The 26,331-nt window shown below is 36.5% G+C and overlaps 1 protein-coding gene across 2 annotated transcripts in view; it reads left to right on the top strand.

The window, feature by feature from the left end:
• Positions 1-645: 645 nt before the first annotated feature.
• Positions 646-26,331, top strand: part of CREB1 (cAMP responsive element binding protein 1) — a gene marked incomplete at both ends in the record, with an annotated part of 55,703 nt that continues 30,017 nt past the window's right edge. Inside the window, 6 exons of one of the 2 annotated variants that reach the window (XM_080689072.1) lie at positions 646-759; positions 8,850-8,996; positions 9,710-9,751; positions 17,271-17,371; positions 20,029-20,171; positions 25,479-25,661. In XM_080689072.1, coding sequence (XP_080545198.1) covers positions 646-759; positions 8,850-8,996; positions 9,710-9,751; positions 17,271-17,371; positions 20,029-20,171; positions 25,479-25,661 — 730 coding nt within the window. The remainder of the gene's footprint in view (positions 760-8,849; positions 8,997-9,709; positions 9,752-17,270; positions 17,372-20,028; positions 20,172-25,478; positions 25,662-26,331) is intronic. The other variant, XM_080689073.1, reaches the window with a different exon arrangement.

The raw sequence follows: 26,331 nt of genomic DNA, 5'->3' as shown, positions 1-26,331 counted from the left end.
TTGCATATAATACATGGATGAAGAGTCAGAACATAACTTAGTGTTTGGGTCCTTTACTTTGGCTCACTGGTTATTATTTTCCCTTTCTACTTTGATATTCTACAAATTGGGCTATTAAGACATTGGTTTTGTCCTATAACTGGTAATCTGTGGAAGTAGCTTATAGTTTTTCTGCTTCTTCCCTCTTACAGTAGAAAATATCTTTAGAAGTGGTATCATGAGGTCAGTATTTCATAGGCTCTGTCATTAGCTTTTTTCTGTTCTCTTCCCTCTGTACTACATTGATACAGTTTTTTTAAATTACTTTTTTTCCCCTGTCATATCTACTCTTATTAATAGAGAGAGATTCATGAAAGAGAGGAATCCCTTATTTCTACATAGAGTAATTTCCCATTCAGAAGAAACAGTCAAGGGAAAAAGATTGATTTTTCTTTTTTGAAGGGGCAAGAACTTTTACACCTTAGTGAATTTGGACAGGTTGCTAATAATTCAACTACATTATATTTTAACTAGGTTTCTAAAGTGCATTTGTTAATCTAACCACCAACATATACATATGTATAATTGAAATTTGCCTTTAGAGTCACGAAAGCACAAAGCACTGTAGTGCTTGTAACACTCTTCCATATTATTGTAGGTAACTAAATGACCATGGAATCTGGAGCAGAGAACCAGCAGAGTGGAGATGCAGCTGTAACAGAAGCTGAAAACCAACAAATGACAGTTCAAGCCCAGCCACAGATTGCCACATTAGCCCAGGTATAAAATACATGGAGAGGTTCTAAGGTGTGTCTCTTCCAGGAGGAATGTTTCCAAGATAATTCAATTTTCATTGCAGAGATATACATAGAATGAGCAGAGACATTCTTAGAATATCACAATTCCTCTTCACTTAGTATTAGCCTATATTTAGAAATGGTAATATTCAGTAACATAACAGTAAAGTATATCATTAAACACTAATGTATTATTTGTAGTGACATGATCCAGAAATAATGACATTTTTAACTAAAATATAAATGAATTAGCTCTTTGGAAGAAGGGGAAAAAACCTTCACTATGACAACTGCTTTTTTTTTTTTCTATATCACACAAGTTTGCCTGGGAGCAGAGAGGTGCAGATAAAATGAAATCCTAAGTTTATATGTGCTTAACTTAGAATACAGGATAAACCCAAAAAAAAGGCACAAAAGTAAATTTTTTAAATGGCAGTAGTTTTTGTTTCCTGTGGCTTGTTTTATTTTGTTGGTGGTACTGGGGTTCCTGGAAGCCCTTCTACCTCCGGGCTACACTCCCAGACCTATTTTATATTTTTATTTGGAAACAGGGTCTCTTAAGCCAGCGAGGCTGACTTTGGACCTGCGCGATTCTCCTGTCTCCTCCTCCCAAGCACTGGGATTACAAGCCTGTGCTACCACACCTGGCTTCCTGTGTATTTTAAATATAATTCCTTCTTTTTTTTTTTTTTTTTTTTTTTCTGTCTTTAAGGATATATTCTCTTGTGCTTACTCTTTTTTTTTTTTTTTTTTTGGTGGGTCTGGGTCTGGAACAACCCAGGAGCATTTGACCTCTGAGCTACAACCCCTGCCCTATTTTTTTTTGGGGGGGGGGTTTGTTTATGTTTTGGTGATACTGGGGGTGGAACCCAGGAGCTTTCCACCTCCAGGCTATACTCCCAGACCTATTTTATACTTTATTTGGAAACAGGGTCTCACTAAGTTGGTGAGAGCCTCACTAACTAGCTGAGGCTGGCTTCGAACCTGTATGATCCTCCTGTTTCAGCCTCCCAAACGTGGGGATTACAGGTGTGTGCCACCACGCCCGGCTTATTCTGTATTTTGAAACAGGGTCTCTCTAAGTTACAGAGGGCCTCACTAAGTAGCTGAGGCTGTCAGCAAACTATTCTCCAGTCTCAGCCTCCCCAATGCTGAGATTACAAGCGTGTGGCACCACGCCCAGCTCTTGTACTTAGTTTTTGTTGTCAGGTAGTGTGGTACTAGGTGTGAAATCCAGGGCTTTTCTACCTCCAGGCTGTGCTCCCAGACCTATTTTATACTTTATTTGAAAACAGGGTCTCACTAAGTTGCTGAGAGCCTCACTAAGTAGCTGAGGCTGGCTTAGAACCTGTGTGATCCTCTTGTCTCAGCCTCCCAAGCACTGGGATTACAGGTGTGTGCCACCACACCTGGCATTTCCTTAAATATTTTATTTGCAATTCTACCTGGATATGAGTGAGAAAGGAGGTTAATATACAAACCAAGTAGGAAATAAAAACCTAGGTACAAAGGTGATTTTACTTATTTTTAAGATGGTGATTCCTGGGAAGGGAAGGAATGGGGGAAGATGATGGCTCCCAGGAAAAGATAGTCCCGGCAGAAACCCTGGGATGTCTAGCTTTAGTTTCACCCAAGAATTTAAAAGTTCCTAGAGAAGTCACAGAGCATGAATTTGTCTTAGAAAATAGAGGCCTTACCACAATTGGGGCAGAGGTTGTGGATATCTTGCTGAACTAAAATGTGGGCCAGATACTGGAACTCTAGCAGAATACAGTAAGAAGGAGTGGGCTACTCCCTGGTTTCTTCTGAGATCACCAGGCTCACCTCCAACCTTAGGAATAAAACCAAATATATTTGGAGATAAAAGTGGATGTACTCTGATGAGGCAGGACTTAATATAGGGTCAAGGTACCAAGTACAGGTGAGAATCTGCCTTTAGTAAATGGATGATATAATGCCCTCAGGCATCTTGGTAATAACAGTTTGCATATTATCTGTCTTTTCAAACACACTACTCTGGCCTGGTTGTCCTCTGAGTGCTATACACTGCCTTCCTGGGAATTCTTTTCACCCTACTGATTGTATTTTTCTTTCTTGTGGGATATGTGTGATCCAGTAGAGCATGTAGTAACCAGTATCTCAAGAAAGATGGTTTTAACTGGGCAAAAATTTCTTTGTGAATGAAAAAACTTAAAAATTTTTTTTTTGAAAGCATTGAGAGCCAGGCGTGGTGGCGCACGCTTGTAATCCCAGCATTCGGGAGGCTGAGACCTGGAGGATCGCGGTTCGCGGACAGCCTCAGCTACTTAGTGAGGCCCTCTGCAACTCAGTGAGACCCAGTTTCAAAATAAAGAATAAAAAATAGGGCAGGGGGTGTAGCCCGGAGGTCAAATGCCCCTGGGTTCCATCCCCAGACCCGCAAAAAAAAAAAAAAGAAAAAGAAAAAGAAGGCATTGATTCACAGGTTATTTGTAAATACTTAAGTTCATTCATTTCTTATCTCATATCTTATGAAACGTCTTTGATGAGAGTACTTCAAAATTTCATTAGAGTGGCCATTGATAAATTGGATCAGTTCTTATCCTTTGTTAATTCAGTGGGCCCTTGTATAGTGAGAATTCATGTATTTTTTTCTAGGAAACTCTTTTAAATTGTTGTTGTTGTTTTATTATTATTATTATTATTATTATTATTATTATTATTATTATTAATAGTAATGAGGATTGAACCCAGAAGCATTTTACCTCCAAGCTACACCCCCCAGCCCAATTTTTTTATTTTTATTTTGAAATAAGGTCTTGTTAGGTTGAGAGTCTCACTATTTGCTGAGGCTGTCCTCAAACCTGCTATCCTCCCATGTCCAAGTACTAGGATTATAAGTGTGTAACCCAACTTATTTAAATTTAGTTGGTGATTTTTTTCCTCCTCTCTTCTTATTTCTCTCTAGGATCTTTATTATTCTTTACCATTATTTTTCTCAATTTTTTGCTTTTTTCTGTTTTCCAGCTTTTAACTCTTTTTTCTGAGAGTTTTCCTCAGTATATTACAACCCAAATTTTATTTCTGCTATTATATTTTCAGGAGTTCCCCATTTGCTGATAGTTCTTTTGTGTTTTGTACTAGCCTCATATTTCATGAAGGCAATATTTTATCTTTGAGAATATTAATTTTTTGTTGTTTCAAATTTTTTTCTCCTGAAGTAGATTTTCCTTCATATAGCTCCTACCTTCATTTACTTTGATCTCCATCTTTTGTATTAGAAACTGTCTACAAGTGTTTGATACTTTGTAGTTATCTGCTAGGTTTAAAGCTGGGTGGGGGAAAACAGTGGAGGAGGTGAGATGTAGCTTAGCAGTAGGACATGTGCTTAGCATGCCTAATGCCCTGGAATGAAATTAGGGGACTAAGAAGCTGTATTGGAAGGTTTGTGAATGTATTTGGGGCCTACAATCTTTAAAGCCATGATCTTCACTGTAGGGTGATTGTGGTAGGGTGATTGCCCAGGTCTTCTTGGCATTGATCACATGCCCCAGAGTCCTCATTCCCTAGAAGCCTGGGATCCATTAAGAGAAAGGTAGGACTTAGTAGCTACCTTCAGCAATGCCTGATGTTAGGCAGTAAAGAAACCCTTTATCCAGAGAATAAATTTGTGTTTTTCTTTCAAAGTAAGATTATTTTGCCATTGCTAATGGGAAAGGGATCCAGTTGCTTCCCTGAAATCCTTCAACCAGCCTTCTTTATTTTCAGCCTATTTTTACTCTTACTTTCTAGGGTGCTAAAGTACCTGAGGGCTTGTGGGTTTTGTGCTGCAGTTGAGGCTTTCTTCATTTCAAGTTCATGAGTTGGTCATCTGAGGTCTCAATTCATTACCATTTATGCTTCTGCCCTCCAGCCTCTAAAACTCTATACTTCTTTTATATATTTATATATGTATGTATGTATGTATGTATGTATGTTTTATTTATTTATTTTTGCAGAACTGAGGATGGAACCCAGGGGCATTCCACTTCCAAGCTACACCCCCAGCCCTAGTTTTTATTCTGTGTGTGTGTGTGTGTGTGTGTGTGTGTGTGTGTGTGTGTGTACTGGGGATGGAATCCAGGAGGATTCTACCTTCGAGCTACACTCCCAGCCCTATTTTTTAGTCTTTATTTTGAAACAGGGTCTCAAACTCAGTCCCTGAGTTGCAAAGAGCCTACTAAGTAGTTGAGGCTGTCAATGAACCAGGATTTTCCTGTCTCAGCCTCCCAAATGCTGGGATTACAAGCATTTGACATGCCACCACACCCAGCTTATTCTTTATTTTTGAAACAGGGTTTCACTAAGTTGCAAAGGGCCTCAGTAAGTAGCTGAGTCGGGCAGTAAATTTGGCAATCCTCTTGTCTCAGCCTTCCTCTTGTCTCAGCCTTCCAAGTACTGGGATTACAAGCATGGGCCACCATGCCCGGCTTTAAACCTCAATTACTTTTAACTTTAAACTTTATTTCTTAAAACGTTGTTACTTTTAACTCTACATTCCCAGTCTCCTATACTTTGTGTCAATATCCTATAAAATGAACTCAGTTTTGTGAGATTTAATTGGATATTCCAGAGTGAGTAAAGTTTATCCACATGTTTTATTATCAGGCAGGCCTCTAACACTAACTTAAAATGGAGTGACATGATCATATTTGAGTATCTGCATTTATGTATTTTCAGTTTTTATTCCCACTTAAGAGGTTTTTTTTTTTACTTTTAACATATAATGAATGTAATCCAAGTCAGTTGTAATTTGGTCGTGAATGGTACATGCAACCTATATGATTAAGGGGGAAAAAGTCACTCTAAAGCAATAAGATACCTTACTTTATTTTTAGAACTTAAAATAGAGGGAAAAAAAACCTTAGGTTACAACTACGAGAATATGTAAATTTGGTGGCACATACCTGTAATTCAAGTTAGCCAAGAGGCTTGCTTAAACAGAAGTATAACAAGTTCATGGCCAGCCTTGGTACTTAGACCCAGTCTCTCTAAGGAATGGTGGAGATGGAGCTTAGTGGTAGAGCACTTGCCTAGTTTGTAGGAGGCCCTGTGTTCTGACCTCAGGACCCCCCAATAAAAAAAAAGATTATAAATTTTTATAGTAAGGCTTTAAGTAGAAGTTAGATTAAAAATGATTCTTACTGCTTTCTTGTAATAGGCAAATTTTAAAACATAAGTAACAATAAGGAGTTTATCAAAGAGTTATATACTTTTTCTATTATGTGGCTTTTAAAACCATTTAAGATAGCCAGGCATGGTGGCACACGCTTGTGATCCCAGTACTTGGGAGGCTGAGACAGGAGGATCATGCAGGTTCAAAGCCAGCTTCAGCTACTTAGGGAGGCTCTCAGCAACTTAGTGAGACCCTGTTTCCAAATAAAATATAAAACAGGTCTGGGAGTTTAGCCTGGAGGTAGAAAGCCCCTATGGGTTCCTTCCATCTCCAGTACCACAAACAAAAATCCATTAAAGGTTACTAATAGTATGGAAAAAATGTAACTATGATAATGTATTGTAAAAATTAAATTTTCTTATAATTCTTTAAAAAATATCTAGACAATTTGTGGCAGAAATACTAAATGATTAGCTCTAGGTGGTAGAAACATAATGGATTTGAATTTTGTACATATGTATTTGTATTTTATAAACTTAAAATGAGAGGCATCATTATGAAGAACGATCAAGATAGGAGGTCAAGATAGGTGGATGAGGGTTCTCGGACAGCCTCAGCTACTTAGTAAGGCCCTTTACAACTCAGTGAGACCCTGTTTCAAAATAAAGGAAATAAATAGGGCTGGGGGTGTAGCTCAGAGGTAGAATGCCCCTGGGTTCCATCTCCAATACAGGGGGAAAAAAAAAAAAAGACACACACAGAAAGAAAGGGGATTTATTCAAGCCAGGAGTGGGGCACATGCTTTTAATCCCAACATTTGGGAGGCTGAGACAGGAGGATTGTGGTTTGCAGCCAGCCTCAGCTACTTAGTGAGGCCCTTTGCAACTCAATGAGACCCTGTTTCAAAATAAAGAATAAAAAATAGGGCTGGAGGTGGAGCTCAGAGGTAGAATGCCCCTGGGCTTCATCCCCAGTAGCACAAGAAAAAAGAAAAGGGATTATTTATTTATGTTTACCCTAAAGGACTCATGGCAGAGGGCATAACAACTGCTTTTTTGTGTGTGTGTGATACTGGGGATGGAACCCAGGGGCCTTCTACCTCTGGGCTACACTCCCACACCTATTTTATATTTTATTTGGAAACGGTCTTTTTAAACCAGCTAAGGTTGTCTTCAAACCTGCGCGATCCTCCTGTCTCAGCCTCCCAAGCGCGGGGATTACAAGCATTCGCCACCGCATCCAGCAACAATTGTTTTAAATATTAGAAGAGCATTTCAATTCCTCAATTCCCTCTCATATAAATCGTGTGGGTCATATTTGATTCTTCTCTTACCCTTTCATACTTGTTCTACCTCCAAATTTTCATTTGGATCATTTCCATCTCTACCATCACCATAATCATTTCTGGCCTTCATCATTTCATTTTAACTATTAAATAGACTTTATGATTTGGATTCTCCACCTCCAGTTTTTTCTCCCCCTCAGATACACATCTGTCATGCTACCACTGTTCTCTCTCTTAACTGCAAATTTCACCATGATACTCAGGAATTCAAAAGTCCATAAGTGGTTTCCCCAGTATAAATACAAACCCTTTAATGTGACATATACTGGGGTTTTTAGGACTAGCTCAGTTAGCTTCTCTCCTGACTTCATGTGTTATACTCCAGAAGTATTGAACTGCTGCTTATCCATAACTCTACCATGTGTAGGTCATGCTGTTACTCATTGCTTTTTGTCTGTACTACTCTGCCTGAAATTTGGGGCCTTTCCCTACTACAAGTCTAATAGTAGCATGTCTAATTTATATTCTTTCAAATCCATACTCTCCCTGGTAGCCTTCACTCCTGTTTGGTTGGGTAGTTCTACTAGACATGTCTGTTTTTTCTCTTAGCAAACCTCATTACTCCACTGAATTGTACCTACTAGTGTCTTCACCATACCTTTACATACATGCCAGTAGTTTTTTGAGGTCAGAGACTCATATCTTTTTAATTTTTGTTGTCTCAATTCAGACTTAGGCACACACTCTCAACTGAAGTACTAGCACATGGGTTCCAGTAATTGTTTACCAATTGAGCAAATAAAATTTCTACCCTGAATATGTTGGAACATAGGAATAATACCATCTAATAGACATGTGTGATTTTAGATGTCTTTTTAACTTGGATATTGACTCATTAAGTTTTCCCTATTTGTGCCTCAGGAGAAAATTGGTTTCTTTTATATTCTTTCAGGTTGGGACCTTTATTCATTCAAAGTGAAGACAAGTTCTTGAAATATCAGATAATACCAGTTTGGTGACTTTTGAGGAGGGGAAGAATCAAAATTATGCCCATTAATACTTTCTTATTAATAAAAGAATATGCTTGTGGTTAGTTGAAAAGAGAAAAATAAGTTGTATATTATAATACATGTTTGTTCTAGATAGTAAATCAGTTAAGCCCAAATTGGAGAGCAATTAGGATTTTGTAGCATAGCTTATTTAACACATAATGTTCTGAAAGCTTATGTTTCTTGAAAGCCAGCATATCTGTTGACCTTGGGTAAATCAGTCTTTTAAAGCAGTTGTTACTTAATAACAATACTTATCCTTAATACCCAGTCTTCAGTTTTTCCAAAGGACAAAGTGGTACATTGGATATGCAGTGTAAAGCACCATACAAATAAAGTGATATTTAATGTACAGATATATTACATATTTTTATATTACATTAATAACTTGTCATTGGGGGGACTTGAAATGGTTGTTTGGGTTTTTTTGGGTTTTTTTTTTTTTTAGAAACATTAAATTTAATTACTGGTTTCTTTCACATCAATAAAATACTTACCTAGAAGAAAGGTCATGTTTTTGCTTCTAAAACGTTAACTTCATATTGAGCTTGACTAGTCCCAAGGAGTTACCTGCATGGTAATTTTTTCCATGTTCAACACCGTAGGTATCTATGCCAGCAGCTCACGCAACATCATCTGCTCCCACCGTAACTTTAGTACAGCTGCCCAATGGGCAAACAGTTCAAGTTCATGGAGTTATTCAGGCGGCCCAACCATCAGTTATTCAGTCTCCACAAGTCCAAACAGTTCAGGTATGTGTATAAAAAATTCTGAGTATACTTTTATAACTGTTGTTTATAGCCATTTCTGTCTCCTTTTCATTAGTTATGAAAATAAGTACACATCTAGTTTATGGTAAAGGAATATGTTGCGTCTGTATAGTCACCTTATATATAGGAACATATATACACAAAAAGAGACATAAAGAATATGACTTCTTAAACTACAGAAGAAAAATAATTGATTGGGCAAAGAAATAAGTACATGGAATAAAATGGAAATGTTTGGGAGAGACTGTAGAGTTGATATACTCAGTAAGGAATATTAAGTTTCAAAATGGTAACTTTGCATTTACTTTCTAACCCTGCATTTGGGTGGATAAAAACCTAGACTAAAAATTAATAACTACCTGATACATTATTTGGACTTAGATGTCACATAATACATTTGTAATATTGGCTATAGTTAGAGCTTTCTATTAGAATATATAACTTTGAAATGATATGTTCAGAAAGTACTTCTTAAGGGTTATTGATTATACTACGTATGTTATCTTATACTTTGAAGAGTTTGTTCCTTTGGTTTGAATCCAAAGATACCCTAGACCTCTGAAGGGGAATACTCTGTTTACCAAGAAAAATACTTGCATTTGAGCTTATTGAAAGAGAGGGGGAAAAAAAAGACTGAACGTGCATTCAAGTAGGCCATAACCCCAGCCTCCCATTTCATATTTTTTGCTTCACAGTCTTCCTGTAAGGACTTAAAAAGACTTTTCTCCGGAACACAGGTGAGTCCTAGGTCCTAGATTTGAAGAAAACTATTATTAGAAAGGAAGGTGAGAAATTATTCTTTATGTCTTTGTCCTTTTCTATAAACATGGAATTTCAAGGTACGAGTAAAAGCCTTAGAGGGGTCTACGCCAAACTTGTTAACCTACCCAGCCCTTTGTCTTTTACTTTTTATAACATTTCCCCTTCAAATTGTAGTCCAGCATTACATGAACACTTAGAGAGAAAGGAAGGTCTTTCTCCTGATTTACACTTAGAGGTCATTGCTAACAAATTTTTTCCTCTGGTGAGCCAAAGTATATCTTTGTAAATTTTTCACTTGGTGGTTCCACTTCTATCCTCAGAAACTAGATTAACAAGTCTAATTCCTTTTCTGTGAGACTGTTTCCTCATCTATCTCCACACCCTTCCTATTTATAAGAAAATTTTTAGACTCAACAAACTTCCTATTTTTCTTCAGCCTTTTATTTTGATTCCTCTTCACCATCTTGGTTGTTTTTTTCTAGGTGAGAATGTGATTGCCTTGAATATGATAGCCAGAATTGATTGGTATGTGTAGAAGGGAGAGATGCTCTGTTTGTCCTGGAAGCGTTCTGTTAATGTCACCAAAGGACATACTGGATTTTGCCAGCCATTCTATACTTTCCCATAGCCACTATTTTCTCCTCTGCTTTCTTGAAACTATCTTTGTGCTTTTGGTTTGCTTCAACACATTACTTAACTGTGGGTGTGGGGAGGGTGGGATAATGTTTTCAAATAAAGTTGTATGATTTTCCCTTAAGATACTTGGAAATGCACTTTTTTAACAAGTAGGAGATAATCCAAATAAAGACCTAATAGTTGATATTTCTATTGAATCATCATGGCTGAGTAGTACCCTTAGTTATTTCATTAAATGCTACCTTACCATTTTCCATATTGTCCCATTACTTATTCCCCGCCCATATCTTCCTCTTGATAGTGGAAAGAACTGGACCTGATGATCAGTAGACCTAGATTCCAGGCCCAGTGTGGATATTTTTAAGTCAGATGACCCTGAGCCTGTCAACCTTTACTTTCTCTCTTTTACATAAAGAATAAAATCTTTGTATTTAGAAAATTAATAAAATTAGAACTGCCAAGTTTATAAAGATTACAGTTTTGGTTATAATAAGTGATATTTAATTGTTGATAATATTCTTAATATTTATTTGGGGGCAAAATAATTTGACCCTGGGTTTATATTGTCATTACCTACATAGAAGTATATATCTTTTTATGAACCTATTTTTTAGCTAGGTTTATATTTTAAAATGTATTTGTAGCCGGGCGTGGTGGTGCACGCTTGTAATTCCCGCTCTTGGGAGGCGGAGACAGGAGGATCGTGCAGGTTCGAAGCCAGCCAGCCATGCTGGCTTAGGAGACCCTGTTTCCAAATAAATAAAAAGTATAAAATAGGTCTGGGAGTGTAGCCCTGACGTAGACGGGTTTCCAGGAACCCCAGTACCACAAAAAAAAAAAAAAAAATGTATTTGTAAAAGAGCAGTTGGACATCTTGAAGCCTAGCTTTTACAAGTAGAAACATAAATCTACTTATTTAAAGGGCCAAAAGAATATACCAAACTTTAATTATCACTTCAGCAGGTTAACAGTGATTAATATTATTAGGAAATAATTTACATCAGAAGAGGTGATTAGACAAGGAGAGAAATTACCTCTCAAACCTCCAGAGGAGAGAATATTAGTAACCATAATCGTCCTGTCTCGGCCTCCCAGATGCTGAGATTACAAGTGTGCGCCACCATGCCTGGCCCTATTTTAATCTTATTTTGAAACAGGGACTCACTAAGTTGTGTAGGCTGGCCATGGACCTGTGATCCTCCTGTCTCAGCCTGCCATGTACTGGGATTACAAGCGAGTACCACCACACTCAGCTGGAAGTGGTATTCTAACCATGAATGAGACGAGTAATGGCATTTTAAAGTAACTTATACTATGGATATAGCAATTGTGTGGGAAGGAGAATTGGGGGTTGAGTCCTAGGGCATTCTACCTCTGAGCTATACCCCAGCCCTGTTATTTTATTTAGAAACAGGGTCTGCTAGGCTGATGGGAGTCTCACTACTTGCTGAGGCTATCCTTGAATCTGCCATCCTCCTGTCTCAGCCTCCCAAGTACCATGATTATAGGCATGTGCCACCATGCCTGGCTGAAGATTTAAGAAACTTACTTACAAAATGTAAGTTTCGCTTGTCTAAAAACTCAAGTATATATGCTTTTAAAAACTTCAGAGAAAGAATTTTGGAAACTTCAGAAGTCCTATAAGAAGTTTAGTAGGTGTTAAACTTCTTTATCAACGATGAAATTGTAACATCTTCAATCAGCATTCAATAACAGTGCCAGCAAGTAAAAACAAACTAGACAAATTTCATCAATAACTTGTATAACTGGTAGGTGAAAATGAAAAATGACTATTTATTTATTTATTTATTGGTGGTACTGGGGGTGGAACCCAGAAGCTTTCTACCACCAGGATATACTCCCAGACCTATTTTATATTTTATTTGGAAACAGGGTCTCGCTAAGTTGCTGAGAGCCTCACTAAGTAGCTGAGGCTGGCTTGGAACCTGTGCTATCCTCCTGTCTGAGCCTTCCAAGAGCAGGGATTACAAGCATGCGCCACCACGCTCGGCAAAAATGACTTTTATTTTGTAAGCACAGCCTTAAAATGCACTCTTATTTTATCTCCATATTGTGAATTGTGAGTTCCCTTTTTCAAACCTAGCAGTAACACAAAGTGTAGAAGTAAGGATTATATATGCCTGTGTTATTTTCTTATATGTAAGGGAAATTTGCAGATCAAAAGAATTAGAAGAGCTGGGTGTGGTGGCGCACACTTGTAATCTCAGCATTTGGGAGGCTGAGACCGGAGGATCTGGGTCCACAGCCAGCCTTAGCTACTTGGCCCTCTGCAACTTAGTGAGACTGTTTCAAATTAAAGACCAAAAAATAGGGCTTGCTGTGTAGCTCAGAGGTAGAAGGATCTTGGGGAAAGGCTAATGCACCTGAGTCCATCCCCAGTGCTGCAATAAATAAATAAATAAATAAGAATTTGAAGATCAGTGTTCCAGACTTACTAAGCTTCTTGAGCCAGCAAATAAAAAACTTACCTAAATCATGAATCTCAATCCTACTCAGGGAAAGCATTTAAGTTTCAAAGGCACTGGGCAGAGTTTTAGAAAACATCTAATAACGTTCTACTCTTGCTTTAATTTATTTCTTGTCAACATATAGTTTATTTCAAAATTTCATATGATAAAAACAAGGAGTTTATATGAGTTTTTCTCATAAACAGAAGGTATGAGTTGTTTGTTTGTTTGTTTGTTTGTTTGTTTGTTTGAGGTTCTGGGGATGGAACCCAGGGACATTCAACCTCCAAGCTACACTCCCTGCCCTATTTTTTATTCTTTATTTTGAAACAGGGTCTTATTGAGTTGTGGAGGGACTCACTAAGTAGCTGAGGCTGTCCGCAAACCATGATCAGAGTCTGGTCTCAGCCTCCCAAATGCTGGGATTACAAGTGTATGCCACCATGCCCGGCTAAGGGTATGAGTTTTAAACAAACCAAAGCTGAGAAATAGAGACATAAAGCTTTATATCTCTAAGTAGTAGTTTGACTTTCTGAAAATTTCTAGACTGTCACAGAAGGCCAAAATTAAAGACTTATTTAAGGATCTTGGGAAGAGGCTAATAAGAGAGATGGCAAGAGTTGAGGACCAGAGAAGGGTTCTGTCATTGAAATGTGACCATCTGTGACACTTATCATTGGGATATATGGTTTCTGGTTTAGGTTTTTGTTGTTTTATTTTTGTTTTGGGTTATTTAGTTTGTTTGCTTGTTGCTTGGTTTTATATATATAGAGGGGGGGGGAGACAGAAGGAGGGGGGGTACAAACTGGAGATTATACTAAGGGCATTCTAACTCTGAGCTACATCCCCAAGCTCTATTTTAATTTTATTTTGAAACAGGGTCTAAGTTACTCTCTGCTGGCCTCAAACCTTCACTTTTCCATAGCCTCCCAAGTACTGAGATTATAGGAATGTACCACTGCACCTGGCTGGATGTATAGTTATTCCTAATCGTTAAATATATGCTGAATTACAATTATGTAATTATAAATGAGTTTTTAACATAATTATACTAGTCTTAAAAGTGTGGGTCTAGTATGATTTTTGTTTTATAAAATTAAGTTTTTTTTTTTAAGCAGTTTCACCAGGAGAGAATATAAGGTTAAGTTTTTTTTAGAGCAGTTTTAGATTCATAGGAAATTTGAGTGGGAAATACAGGGATTTCCCACTTATCCCATAATCCCACACATGCATTGCTTTCCCCATGTTAACATTCTCCCCTCATTGGTAGAATTGGTATATTTATTAAAATTGGTTTTTCATTGACACATCCCCCAAAGTCCATAGTTTACATACAGCTTCACTCCATGACTGTATGACTTTGTTTTTGCTAGAGTCCATAGAAATTTCTCTTTAGGGTTCTCCCTCAGTAGTATTTTCAAAGGAGAAGTTTTAAGTTCGTTAGAGATATAACAATCTGAATTTCCTTTATGCTAAAAAGTATAATTACTAAATAATGATTAGTTAATTCCTTCTATCTAAATTAACAAAGTCTTCTATATAAAAGAAGGGTAACCTTTTTTCTACTAAGGACCATAGACCTGCTGAGTTTGGAAGAAAAAAAATCAAAGGCTGAAGCCAGGTGTGGTGGCACATGCTTGTAATCCCAGCACTTGGGAGGCTGAGACAAGAGGATTTCACAGGTTCGAAGCCAGCCTCAGCTACTTAGTGAGGCTCTCAGCAACTTAGTGAGACCTTGTTTCCAAATAAAATATAAAACAGGTCAGGGGTGTAGCACAGGGGTAGAGGTTCCTGGGTTCCATCCCCAGTACCCCCACACACACACAGAATCAAAGGCCACAAATAGAAAAACAACATTTATTTCATCTGAACTATCCTGTAGTTGATTATAGAGTTGCAACTTGGAAGGAAATGTTCTTAAGTCACTGTGTGTCCTTAAGAGGTGGTTGAAAGGATGAGGCATGAGTCAAACAGGAAAGAAGGAAGCCACAGAGGAGCTAAGGTTCTGGGAGAGGGTTAGTACAGGTAGATACCACTTGTCACAGTATTGTCCACTGAACTGTCTTGTTCCTTCAATTTCTGTTGTTCTACTAAGGCCTCTTCACAGTTCTGATTTGCTCTATGTATGTGAGGAAATTTGTGTAGAGATTACATTGTGTGAGCTAATTACATCAGCTGCTACTAATCAGTGAGAAATTTGTCTTCATGTTCCTTTGGCAGTAACCTGTAGAGCGTCATTATTCTGCTAAGAATCATAGACTAAATTCCACCATACCCATCTCGTTATCATTTCTGGGTCAATTATTTGTTGTCTTTTGAATTTTAGGTCTTTGAGAGTACTTACATTTTAAAGTTGGATGGCACCTTACTTTATTATAATGTTTTCCATAGCATTACTAGATGTCCCTGATTTCTTTTTAAAGTAAGCATGCATGTCACAAAGCACTGTTAAAGTGAGTGCCCACTCTCTAGAACCTATACACTGAGACTATGTACATAGTATCTTTGGTATTCCTTTATTACCTTTGAATATGATTTTTCTTTTTGCTCTTGCCATATATTTAGATGTGGAGCTAACCCACATAGGCTCTTTTGTCTTGGCTATATCTAATTCTTATTCTGACATCATTCTATGCCCCTAGTTCAGGAAAGAGCATAATAAGGCTTCTGCAGTTTAGACTAGAAAACCTGTCAGAATAAATTTGGCAGGCAAGCATACTTAGGTGAGTAAACTTCTGTAGTTCAAAAATGGTCTAGGCCGGGTGTGGTGGCTCATGCTTGTAATCCCAATACTTGGGAGGCTGAGACAGGAGTATTATGCAGGTTCAAAGCCAGGCTTAGCTACTTAGGCTCTCAGCAACTTAGACCCTATTTCCAAATAAAATATAAAATAGGTCTGGGAGTGTAGCCCAGAGGTAGGAAGTCCCTGGGTTCCATCCCCAACACCACCCAAAAAAAAAAAAGGTCTAAAAATAATATTGGGTTGTTGCTTCTGACAACCCTGGCTTCAAACTCTTTGACAGTGTGGTTTGAGACTAAAGCTACCAGGATTTTGATGCTAGTAAAGATATGTGTAGTGGAGATGCTAAGTATTAACATGGGTTCCACGACTTTGTAGCTTTGTATGACTGGGTGATTTATCTCTTTGTGCCTTAGTTCTTCCATCTATACAGTGAGTATAATACTAGTGTCTATCTGGTGTCTTATGTTACTGTTCAGCTGTATTTATATATATATGCTTTAGTATAACACCTGGCATTAGTTAGTATTAATAAATTGTAGTTTGTATTATCTCATGTGAAATCTTTATTCACTTATCTTTTGTTATTACTTTCAGTCTACAAGAACTTACCCAAATGCAGTTACTTACTTTGAATTTTTGCTTAAAATAACTATAGAATGCCAATTTTTTTTTTTTTTTTTTTTTTTTTTTTTTTTTTTTTTTTGGTAGTACTGGGGCGGAGGAACCCAGAAGCTTTCTACCTTTGGGCTATACTCTCAGACTATTTTATATTTTATTTGGCAACAGGGTCTCACTAAGTTGTTGAGAGCCTCACTAAGTAGCTGAGGCTGGCTTCAAACCTGTGCGATCCTCCTGTCTCAGCCTCCCAAGCACAGGGATTATAAGTATGCACTACCACACCTGGCTTAAAATGCCAACTTTTAAACATGTCTATACAAAGTAGAAAACATTTTACTAACTTGCTAGAAACAGTTGTATAGCAAGGAATTACTGATCTAATTTGTACAACTGTAAATATATTTTAAGTGTTTTCATAATAAAGGGAAATGTTTATATAGCCACTATATAGACTTAGGACCAAATATTTAATTATTCTTTCCCTCAATAACTTTATTTTAGTTGGTAGTTTTCTTCTAACAACTGTTTAAAAAAAAAAACAAAAAACTAGCCGGGCGTGGTGGTACACACTTGTAATCCCAGCGCTTGGGAGGCGGAGACAGGAAGATTGGGCTGGTTTGGAGCCAGCCCCGCTGGCTTAAGAGACCCTGTTTCCAAATAAAAAAATATAAAATAGGTCTGGGAGTGTAGCCCGGAGGTAGAAGGGCTTCCAGGAACCCCAGTACCACCACACACACACACACACAAAAAAAAAAAAACAGCCTACAGATAGTGTAGATATATTTGCGATTGATTATATAGAGACCTGAAAGAAATGGACAAATGTTTTAGTTTCTCTGACTTCGTCTTAAGTATTCTATAGGGCAAGTAAAGGAAAAGGAAAAGTGAATGATACAATTATCTCTCACTAAAAGCTGATGCTTGAGTAAGGTTTATATAAGTTCTTTTGTATTTGACTTTTCCTTAAAGTTCATAAAATTTTATGGAAACTAAATCGATTATCAATATCAAGTTCTTTTTTGTTTTTAGATTTCAACTATTGCAGAAAGTGAGGATTCACAGGAGTCCGTGGATAGTGTAACTGATTCTCAAAAACGAAGAGAGATTCTTTCAAGGAGGCCTTCTTACAGGTATGGAATTTAATAGCTAGAATTTAGACAAGTCTTAGACAGTTTCAGATAAAGAGGTATCAGAAAAACCAGTTCGCTGCTCAAACCAATAGCTTTTAGCTTACTTCTTTCCATCTTATTTCTTGCATAAATAAGTTAAAGCTTTTTGTACAGGATAAGTTGACTTATTCCTTACTCTGAACAGTCCTGGATAAACACTGATTTTTTTTCTGGTTCCATATTTGTAGACTATGCTGGCTGCTATTTTCCTGTAAAAAAAAAATTATAATACAGTCAGTTATAGTAGCACATGCCTGTTATCCCTGCACTTGAGGGGTGAGACAGGAGAATTGCAGGTTTGGGGCCTGTGTGCACAAACTTAAGAGATACCATTTTGAAATAAAAAAGGTTGAGACATAGCTCAGAGGTAGAATTCCCCTAGGTTCAATCTCTAGTACTAGAAAAAAAAAGTTTTCAGTACATTTGATAAGCATTTTCTGGTTATTTGTCAGTTTGGAGGCTGTGCTGTTATCTGTGTAGCTGCACATTTACAAACCATTTTTTTATACCACAGTACTTAGCAAATAACTATTATTAATTTAATGGGTTTTTTTTTCAGTGATGCTTTGCTATCCTTACCTTATTGTAGTTGTTTTTGTTCAGCTATGCACATAGCTCACTCTAAGTCTTCCTTCCAAGGTAGACCAAAAACATTTCTTATATATAGAAATATCTCTAGAAAGGGCAATTCCACAAATTTTGATAAGCTTACTTGGGAGTTTAATAAATTTCAGACTTACAGTGATCTCTCTTGTTAGTCTAAATTGTTTCTATTTACATATGTTCCTATTTCTTAAAGAGGTGTTTATCCCTCTGCTCCCACTTATTTAGCTACTGTGCTAACCCTTTTCTTCACAAATTAAAGATCCTAAGTGAGTATCAACAAATTGAGTTTGAGTTCTGAAGATACGTTACTAGGTATTGTTGTATGCATTTATAATAATAATTTTTGTTTTAAATATAGCAAGTGTTAGATTTTAACTTTGAAGTATATCTTAGGTTAGTATATAGCACCTTTGCTCCTGAAGCAATCCAGCCATGTATTAAGAAATAAGTCACATAGCTTCTCTGTATGCGTTCTTGGCAAATCTTAACAGTAGGCCTTACATGAGCTTTATATGGAAAAACAATCCTTTTTGTCTTAATTTGCTTGTAATCTAACACCTAGCAAAAATCATATGAATAATAACACCTTCATAATCAAATGAGAGAGGCCACAAGACCAGACATATTTAGAGAAAGGCTTGTGAAAGATAATGGTGTCTTCTCTTACAATCAAAATTCCACACTGTAGTACCATTATTTTAAGTTTGTGATTTCTGAAACATTGACTTGATTATAGGAAGGTACTTACCAAAGGTATCATGATAGATTTCCATGGTTAAAGAAATAAGGATTAAATGATAATATAAGATGGGCTTTTATTGGAACAGTCTACCTTTATAGTGATTAATTTATATCCAGAAGATGTATTTGAAAGGTGTTCCTTTTGATCTCATATAACTTGGTACTGTTACCAGCAGTTTAGCTGATAAGCATAGAAATAATACTAATTAGAGGTACGGTACAAATGGCAGAATCTTAACAATAAAGACTAAGGACTTTGAAAAATCAGAGTAGCCAAGGGAAATAGGCTGAAACAGAATAAAATGGTAGTGATAATTGTAAAATTTGTGAACATGTGTAAAAAATAAAACCAGTTATTTAAATATAATTTTAGATTAAGAATTTATTATAAAAAGATTCTTAACTCTTGCTGGGCATGATGGCAGATGCTTTTAAGCCCAGTATTTGGGAGGCTGAAACAGGATGATCATGCCCAGCCTCAATAACATGTAAGATCCTGTTTCAAAAATAAAATAGGTCCTGGAGTGCAGTTCAGAGATAGAAAGCCCCTGGTTTCAATCCATAGTCCAAAAAGAAAAAAACCCTTTATCATTGATGTAAAATGGTTACAAAAAAAAAAAGTCAGTATACTTTAAGGTTACAGTAGTGAAAAACTTAGTTAAGGAATAGAATTCATCCTGCTACTCAGACCACATCTGGGATATACCTTAATAATAATGTGAACTGTATCTAAGGAGGATGACCAGAATGGCCTAGAACAATAATTTGAAAAAGCTGGAAAGAGAAGACTAAGAATGATAACTTGTTTCCCATGTTTGTATTGTCATGCAAAAGAGAACTAGAGTAATTTGCAGGTCTCCCAGTAATTGGAAAGCTAAGATAGAAAGATTGCAGGTTTGAGGACAGTCTCAGCAACACAGCGGGACTCAGCAACCTGACTGAGAGTAAATAAATAAAAACAGATGAGGGTGTGCCTCAGACATAGACTGTCCCTGGGTTCCATCCCCAGTACACACAAAAATGAAATATCATCATATTATAGTTTTCATTATATATATGTACAAACACACATACACATAAGGTTTTTATTTTGTTTTTTATATATCTTATATTTGAATTCCTGATTCGTTTGAAGATTGTTCTTATAATTCATATATTTTAAACTTCTGTCCTAAGCACTAGCAGCTTTCTGCCAGTTTTCTAACATTTAACTATTATGTATATTTAGTAAATTTTACTTTAATTAATATAGTTCTCTACTTTTTTTCTAGGAAAATTTTGAATGACTTATCTTCTGATGCACCAGGAGTGCCAAGGATTGAAGAAGAAAAGTCTGAGGAGGAGACGTCTGCCCCTGCCATCACCACTGTGACGGTGCCAACTCCCATTTACCAGACTAGCAGTGGACAGTATAGTGAGTAATAGATACTTCTGTTTTGAAAAGTGAGAAGAAAATCGTAATGGTTTTATACTCTTTTTAAAGGAATCATATAAGTTCCAAGTCTTTGCTCAGCCTTGTTGCAATTATATTAATTCCTTTACTGTTCTGTATGCACAGGTCTGAGTGGAACTATTCAGAGTTTTAGTTAGGATTATTCAAGTATGTGAGTTGTTTACATACTCCTTTGTTTTGTGCAGCTGCACAATCTGAAGGTTTTAGAACTATTAAATTGAACTCTGAATTTTAGTCTTCAGACTGGGGATGTAGGTCAGTTTTAGAGTACTTGCCTAGTATGCATAAGACCCTGTGTTCAATCCCTAATACCTGAAAAATAAAATAAATTTGTCTTCACATGCTGTTAAGAGAGAACATGTGTTTGTTTGTTTTTTCGGACAAAAAGAAATTTTTATTTTTTTATTTTTATTTTTGGTATTGGGAAAAACCCAGGAGCATTTTAACTCTAAGCTACATGCCAGCCCTTTTTATTTTTTTATTTTGAAATGGCATCTTGCTACATTGCTGAGATTGCCCTTGAGCCTGCAATCCTCCTGTCTCAGCCTCCCAAGTACTGGTATTATAAGTGTGGGACAATAAGCCTAACTAGGAAAAAAAATTATTCTTTGACTGTGTTTAAGGCCAAAACTGGTCTCATTACTCACCTATCTTAATAATTTGCCTTACCTTCGAAAAGTAGTATTTAAAAATCTTTAATAATGTTTGAAGTGTGTTGGCTTGGTTGCAGTCGGCCAGCATGTTTAATGATTATTCCTTCTTATATTGAAGGTAGTGTAGTGAAATAAGATAATATAAACACAGGGATTACGAAAGTTAATTGGACACTGGCTTCTTGACTCACTGAAAGCAAAGTTTTTTTTTACAAAATTATTAATGCTTCCATTTTGTGATGTTTCTATTTGACACCTCGATACCTACCCCCCCCCCCTCTCTCTCTCTCTCTTTTTTTTCCTTTGTGGAACTGGGAATGGAACCCAGGGGTCTTCTCCCTCTGGGCTACATTCCCAGACCTATTTTTAATATTTTATTTGGAAACAGGTTTTCACTAAGCTTCTGAGAGCCTCACTAAGTAGTTTAGGCTGGCTTCGAACCTACATGATCCTACTGTCTCAGCCTCCCAGGTACTGGGATTACAAGCATGCACTACCATGCCCTGCTTAGATCTCTCTTCTTAATGCTTTTTATTATCTTTTACCCAAGTCTGTCATGAAGTACTTTTAAATTCTACTTTGTTCAATGACATTTATTTGAATGATACTTCTTTCTTTTCTCTCTGTCTTTGCCTCTGAAGGTGTTTTATACATGAGACCCAAATTGCTAATTTTTTTATTTTTAGCCCAACATTGGTTTTTCTAACAATAATTTATATTCCAACTATTTTATTTTATTTTATTTTTTTGTGGTACTGGGGGTGGAACCCAGAGGCTTTCTACCTCCGGACTATACTCCCAGACCTATTTTTGGAAACAGGGTCTCACTAAGTTACTGAGAGCCTCACTAAGTAGCTGAGGCTGGCTTCGAACCTGTGTGATCCTGCTGTCTCAGCCTCCCAAGTGTGGGAATTACAAGCGTGCGCCACCACGCCCGGCTTATATTCCAACTATTTTAAAAATAGATTTCCAAGTTGCAAAATTTTTAGCTCTCCCAGAGCTGAAACTTTGGATAGTCAGACAAAGCTACTTCTTGACTAAGATTAATAAGCTTAGTCATTCTTTTTATTAAATTTTTTTGCAGATAGAAGTACCTCTATCTATATATGAGATAGTTTAACGTAAGATAATTATATATCCAAATAATTGTAGTTATACAAGAAGTATCTTTATAACCTGATACATGACCTTAATTTTCTTACTTCATCATGCCTCAGGCATATAATAGGGATGCAGTACTGTAGAGATTTTTTTTTTTTTTTTTTTTTTTTTTTTTTGCAGATCTGGGGATGGAAACCAGGGGCATTTGATTCCTAGCTACACCCTCTTCCCTATGTTTTATTCTTTATTTTGAAACAGGGTTTCACTGAGTTGTGGAAGGCCTCACTAAGTAGCAGAGGCTGTCCGCGAACCACAATCCTCCAGTCTCAGCCTCCGATGCTGGGATTACAAGCATGTGCCACCACGCCCAGCTAGAGAGTCTTAATTAACTATAGAAAGCATGATCTGTAGAAAAAAAAGACATCAAAATTTAAAAGAGGGAAGTGAAGTTTAGGGAAGTACCACTACCACTACCATCTCTTTAAATGTTTTAAGTTGTATACCCCTCTCTATCAATTGGAAATTACTAGTTTTTAGAGATTAATACTTAGAGTTTTTAAAACTTTGTTCATCATCTTTTTTTTTTTTTTCTGATACTGAAGATTGAACCCACAGGCATTCTACCTTTAGGCTACAACTCTAACCCTTTTATTTTGAAACAGGGTTTTGATAAATTGCTGCGGCTGGCCTTGAACTTCTAATCCTCCTATTTTAGCTTCCTAAGAACCACCACACTGGCTTCATTATCTTTATCCTTTATCCTTTGTATATGTATACCTGGCTTTGATGGAACTGATTTAACATTTTATTCTTGATTTTCATTCAGAAATGATGTAATGAACAGGCATGGTTGCACATGGCTGTAAATCCCAGAACTTGGGAGGCTGAGATAGGATTGCAGGTCCATAGCCAACCTCAGCAAACTAGCGAAGCCTCCCCCAACTTAGTGAGACCCTATCTCAAAATAAAAAATAGAATAGGGCTGGGGAATAACTCCGAGGTAGAATGCCCCTCGTTTCAATCCCCAGTACCACACACACACACAAAAATGTACAACAGCATTTATATATGTCTCTACTTAAAAAACGAACATATGATTGTCAGAATTCAAGTGCTAGAGGGTTTTGATATTAATAAAACATAAAACTTTTTGTTCCTCCTCAGTAGTGAGGGTGGTATATAATCCTCCATCTTTTGTCATTGTTTTTTACATAAATATGTTGTCCTGTACATGTATACATGTTGTACAAAATCTTAATAAGTTTATACTTAATTGTATTTCATAAGGTATAGATTTTTACTTTCATCTTTTCATTTTTGTTTTATTGAAACTATCAGAAATTTATTTGGAGTAATCAAGTATATACATAAATGTTACAGAGAAAAAACATGTTTGATAGGACCAGTTTTCAAAGTAATTTCATGTAAGTTAATGGCAGTTTCAAGTAAGTTTATGGCAATTACACGTGGTGGCTAAAACCAGATATTTTTATTTTTATGGAAGAGATAACAGAATCAAATAATCTATTGGTAGAACTCAGGCAAGAGCCTAATATGTTTATGTGTAGTTTTCTTCCTCTCTCTCACCTTGAGTTCATTACTATGTAACCAAGAAGAAAGTGCTGTGTTTAAATGCAGTGGAATTTACTAACTTTATATAAAGAAATATGGATTGATTCTGTTAAAATTCTGGTTCTTTCATGAAACCATGTAAAACTAATCTTAGAATTTGAGTCTTATTCATTCCATTTTCCCTCCTTGTCTGGGATTAACTAAAGTGGGTAGATTGCATATACCAGAGCCTTGACTTTTCACACACATCATTTTGTAATAACTATTAACTTTTTTTATTTCTTGTTTAAGCAGTAGATAGTCAATTTTCTATGTACTGACGACTCAGGATATTATAGTTTCCCAGAGTTTCATGACAGTTGATCCCAAACAAATTTTCCCTTCTCATGTACAGTGACATACTGAAGGTAGACATCTTGATCTCACATTGTTTACTTTTCTTCTTTAATTAAGCCCATTATGTAGGATTATACATAATAATTCTCTGTGATTTTTCTTATGTTCTTTTTGGAAAACTTTACTTAGCAGGGTTATTTGTCTAGGGAGGATTCGACCATACTTTTTTTTTTTCTTCCTTTTTTTTTTTTTTTTTTTGGTGGTACTGGGGTTCCTGGAAAGCCTTCTACCTCCGGGCTACATTCCCAGGCCTATTTTATATTTTTATTTGGAAACGGTCTCTTAAGCCAGAAAGGCTGGCTTGGAACCTGCGCAATCCTTCTGTCTCCACCTCCCAAGCGCAGGGATTACAAGCGTGCGCCACCATGCCTGGCTTGACCATATTTTCAATGCTTGTAGCCATAGGATTGTGTCTTTCAAATAAAAAAATAACTTATTTTTTATATACTAGAGAATGAACCCTGGGGCATTCTGCCTCTGAACTACTCTCCAAAACTATTTATATTTATTTTGAAAAAGGATCTGTCTTGGCCTCTGAAGTACTGGGATTACAGGTGCATAGCTATATTATGCCCAGCTATAACCAGTCTTTTGATTAAGCTTTCTATGCCCTATAGCATAAAGGTTATTTTCAGTTTTTTTACAAAGTAAAATGTTTATTGATAAGAGAATTGACTGATTTCCTTTCTAATAGATGCATGGCAGGTATGATTAATTAGTTGTAAATCAATTATTCTATGTAGGAATGCTAAAATATGTACCGGAAATTACAATAAAATATTTTTTCTAAATGGTTATCTTGAGCTCTAATTTTAGACTTGATGAGACTCTTGTGATAACTAAGTTCCATAGGGTATTTCAGTTGTTCCATTGAGTAGACCTTCTCCTCTCTTCTCCCCTCACCTCCACTTCTTCTGAAAATGGGAGTCTCAATGTTGCCACGTTAACTTTCCAAGTGCTGGTACTATAGGCATATACCACCATACCTGACTATTTAAGTAGAACTTTTACATAGTTGATGAATTCCTAGAAGAATTAAGAAATAGAATGCACTAATGAGCTTCTTTATTATATTTTAAAACAACAATTTAATGGATGCTTATTACATGCTCACCACTGTGATGAGGCATGAAAAAAGAGTAAGAATCACATTTCCCATCCTTGAGTAATTTAGTCACAAATATTAAGTAGTTATTACATTATGCAAATAAAGGAAAGTATGGACCTTTTCAGTATGTCCTCCTACTGCAGGAAGAATCAAATAATTTCAAAAGGAATTTGATATTTTCCCACTTACCTATTTTTCATTAATTATTTGCACACATCATTATAAATTATAAGAGTACATTTTTTTTTAGAAATTGGATGTGGGTTTTCTGAGCATAAAGTTACTTGAGTATACCAAATCCTTCTTGGTGGTATTATTTGCTATAATAATTTCTCCAAGATTAGGCCTTACAAATTATTCTGCAGTGAATTTAGTGTGTTTTAAAGGTCTTACATGATATTAATTAAACTTGTAACAATAAAATCCATTGGGTTTTAGTTGCCATTACCCAGGGAGGAGCAATACAACTGGCTAACAATGGGACCGATGGGGTACAGGGCCTGCAAACATTAACCATGACCAATGCAACCGCCACTCAGCCGGGCACTACCATTCTACAGTATGCACAGACCACTGATGGACAACAGATCTTAGTGCCCAGCAATCAAGTTGTTGTTCAAGGTAAGGGAATTGCGAATTCACAGGTGTGGTAAATTCTTTGAAATATAAAAATTTTATAAGCTCAGAAAAAGTAAGTAACATGTTAAAAAGCACTATTAAAATGTAGCTTATTTTTCTTCAATGTAGCTAATGTTTTCGATGAATTCTTCTATTATTCCAGTTGGACCAAAATGTCATGGCATAAAAACAACTATTTTGAGTATTTTAAAATATAATATTGGTCTTAAGCCTCCAGTATTTGGGGCTAGGAGGAACAAGGTAGGCTAGAAGGAGTGACTGTGAGATCAGGACTTAGGAGAGATGGATTCTAGCTGTAATTCTGTACAGATCTGCTATGAGACTGTGCGCAGGACCTGGCCTTTCTCACTCTTGTTTTTCATGTGTCACATGAAAGTTGTGCTAAGCCACTGATAAGAATTTTGGAAGTCTAGAATTTTGTTTCTCTAATTTTATTCAAAAGAAATTTAGGTCCTCTTTTCCAAGATGATCAATTTTTCTTTTAAGTGAAAATATTCCATACACCAATATACAAAGTATATAAAGTCTACTGGTTTTTAGAGAAAAAGTAATAGTTAAATCTTTGATCAATCATAGAAATACCCTTTTTCTGTTTGTTTGTTTGTTTGTTTGTTTGTTTGTTTTGTGTGTGTGTGGTACTGGGGTTCCTGGA

The sequence above is a fragment of the Muscardinus avellanarius genome (genome assembly GCF_963383645.1).
Source record: "Muscardinus avellanarius genome assembly, chromosome: 2".
NCBI classification, from domain to species: Eukaryota; Metazoa; Chordata; class Mammalia; order Rodentia; family Gliridae; genus Muscardinus; species Muscardinus avellanarius.
This window is presented reverse-complemented; position numbering and strand designations above follow the sequence as displayed.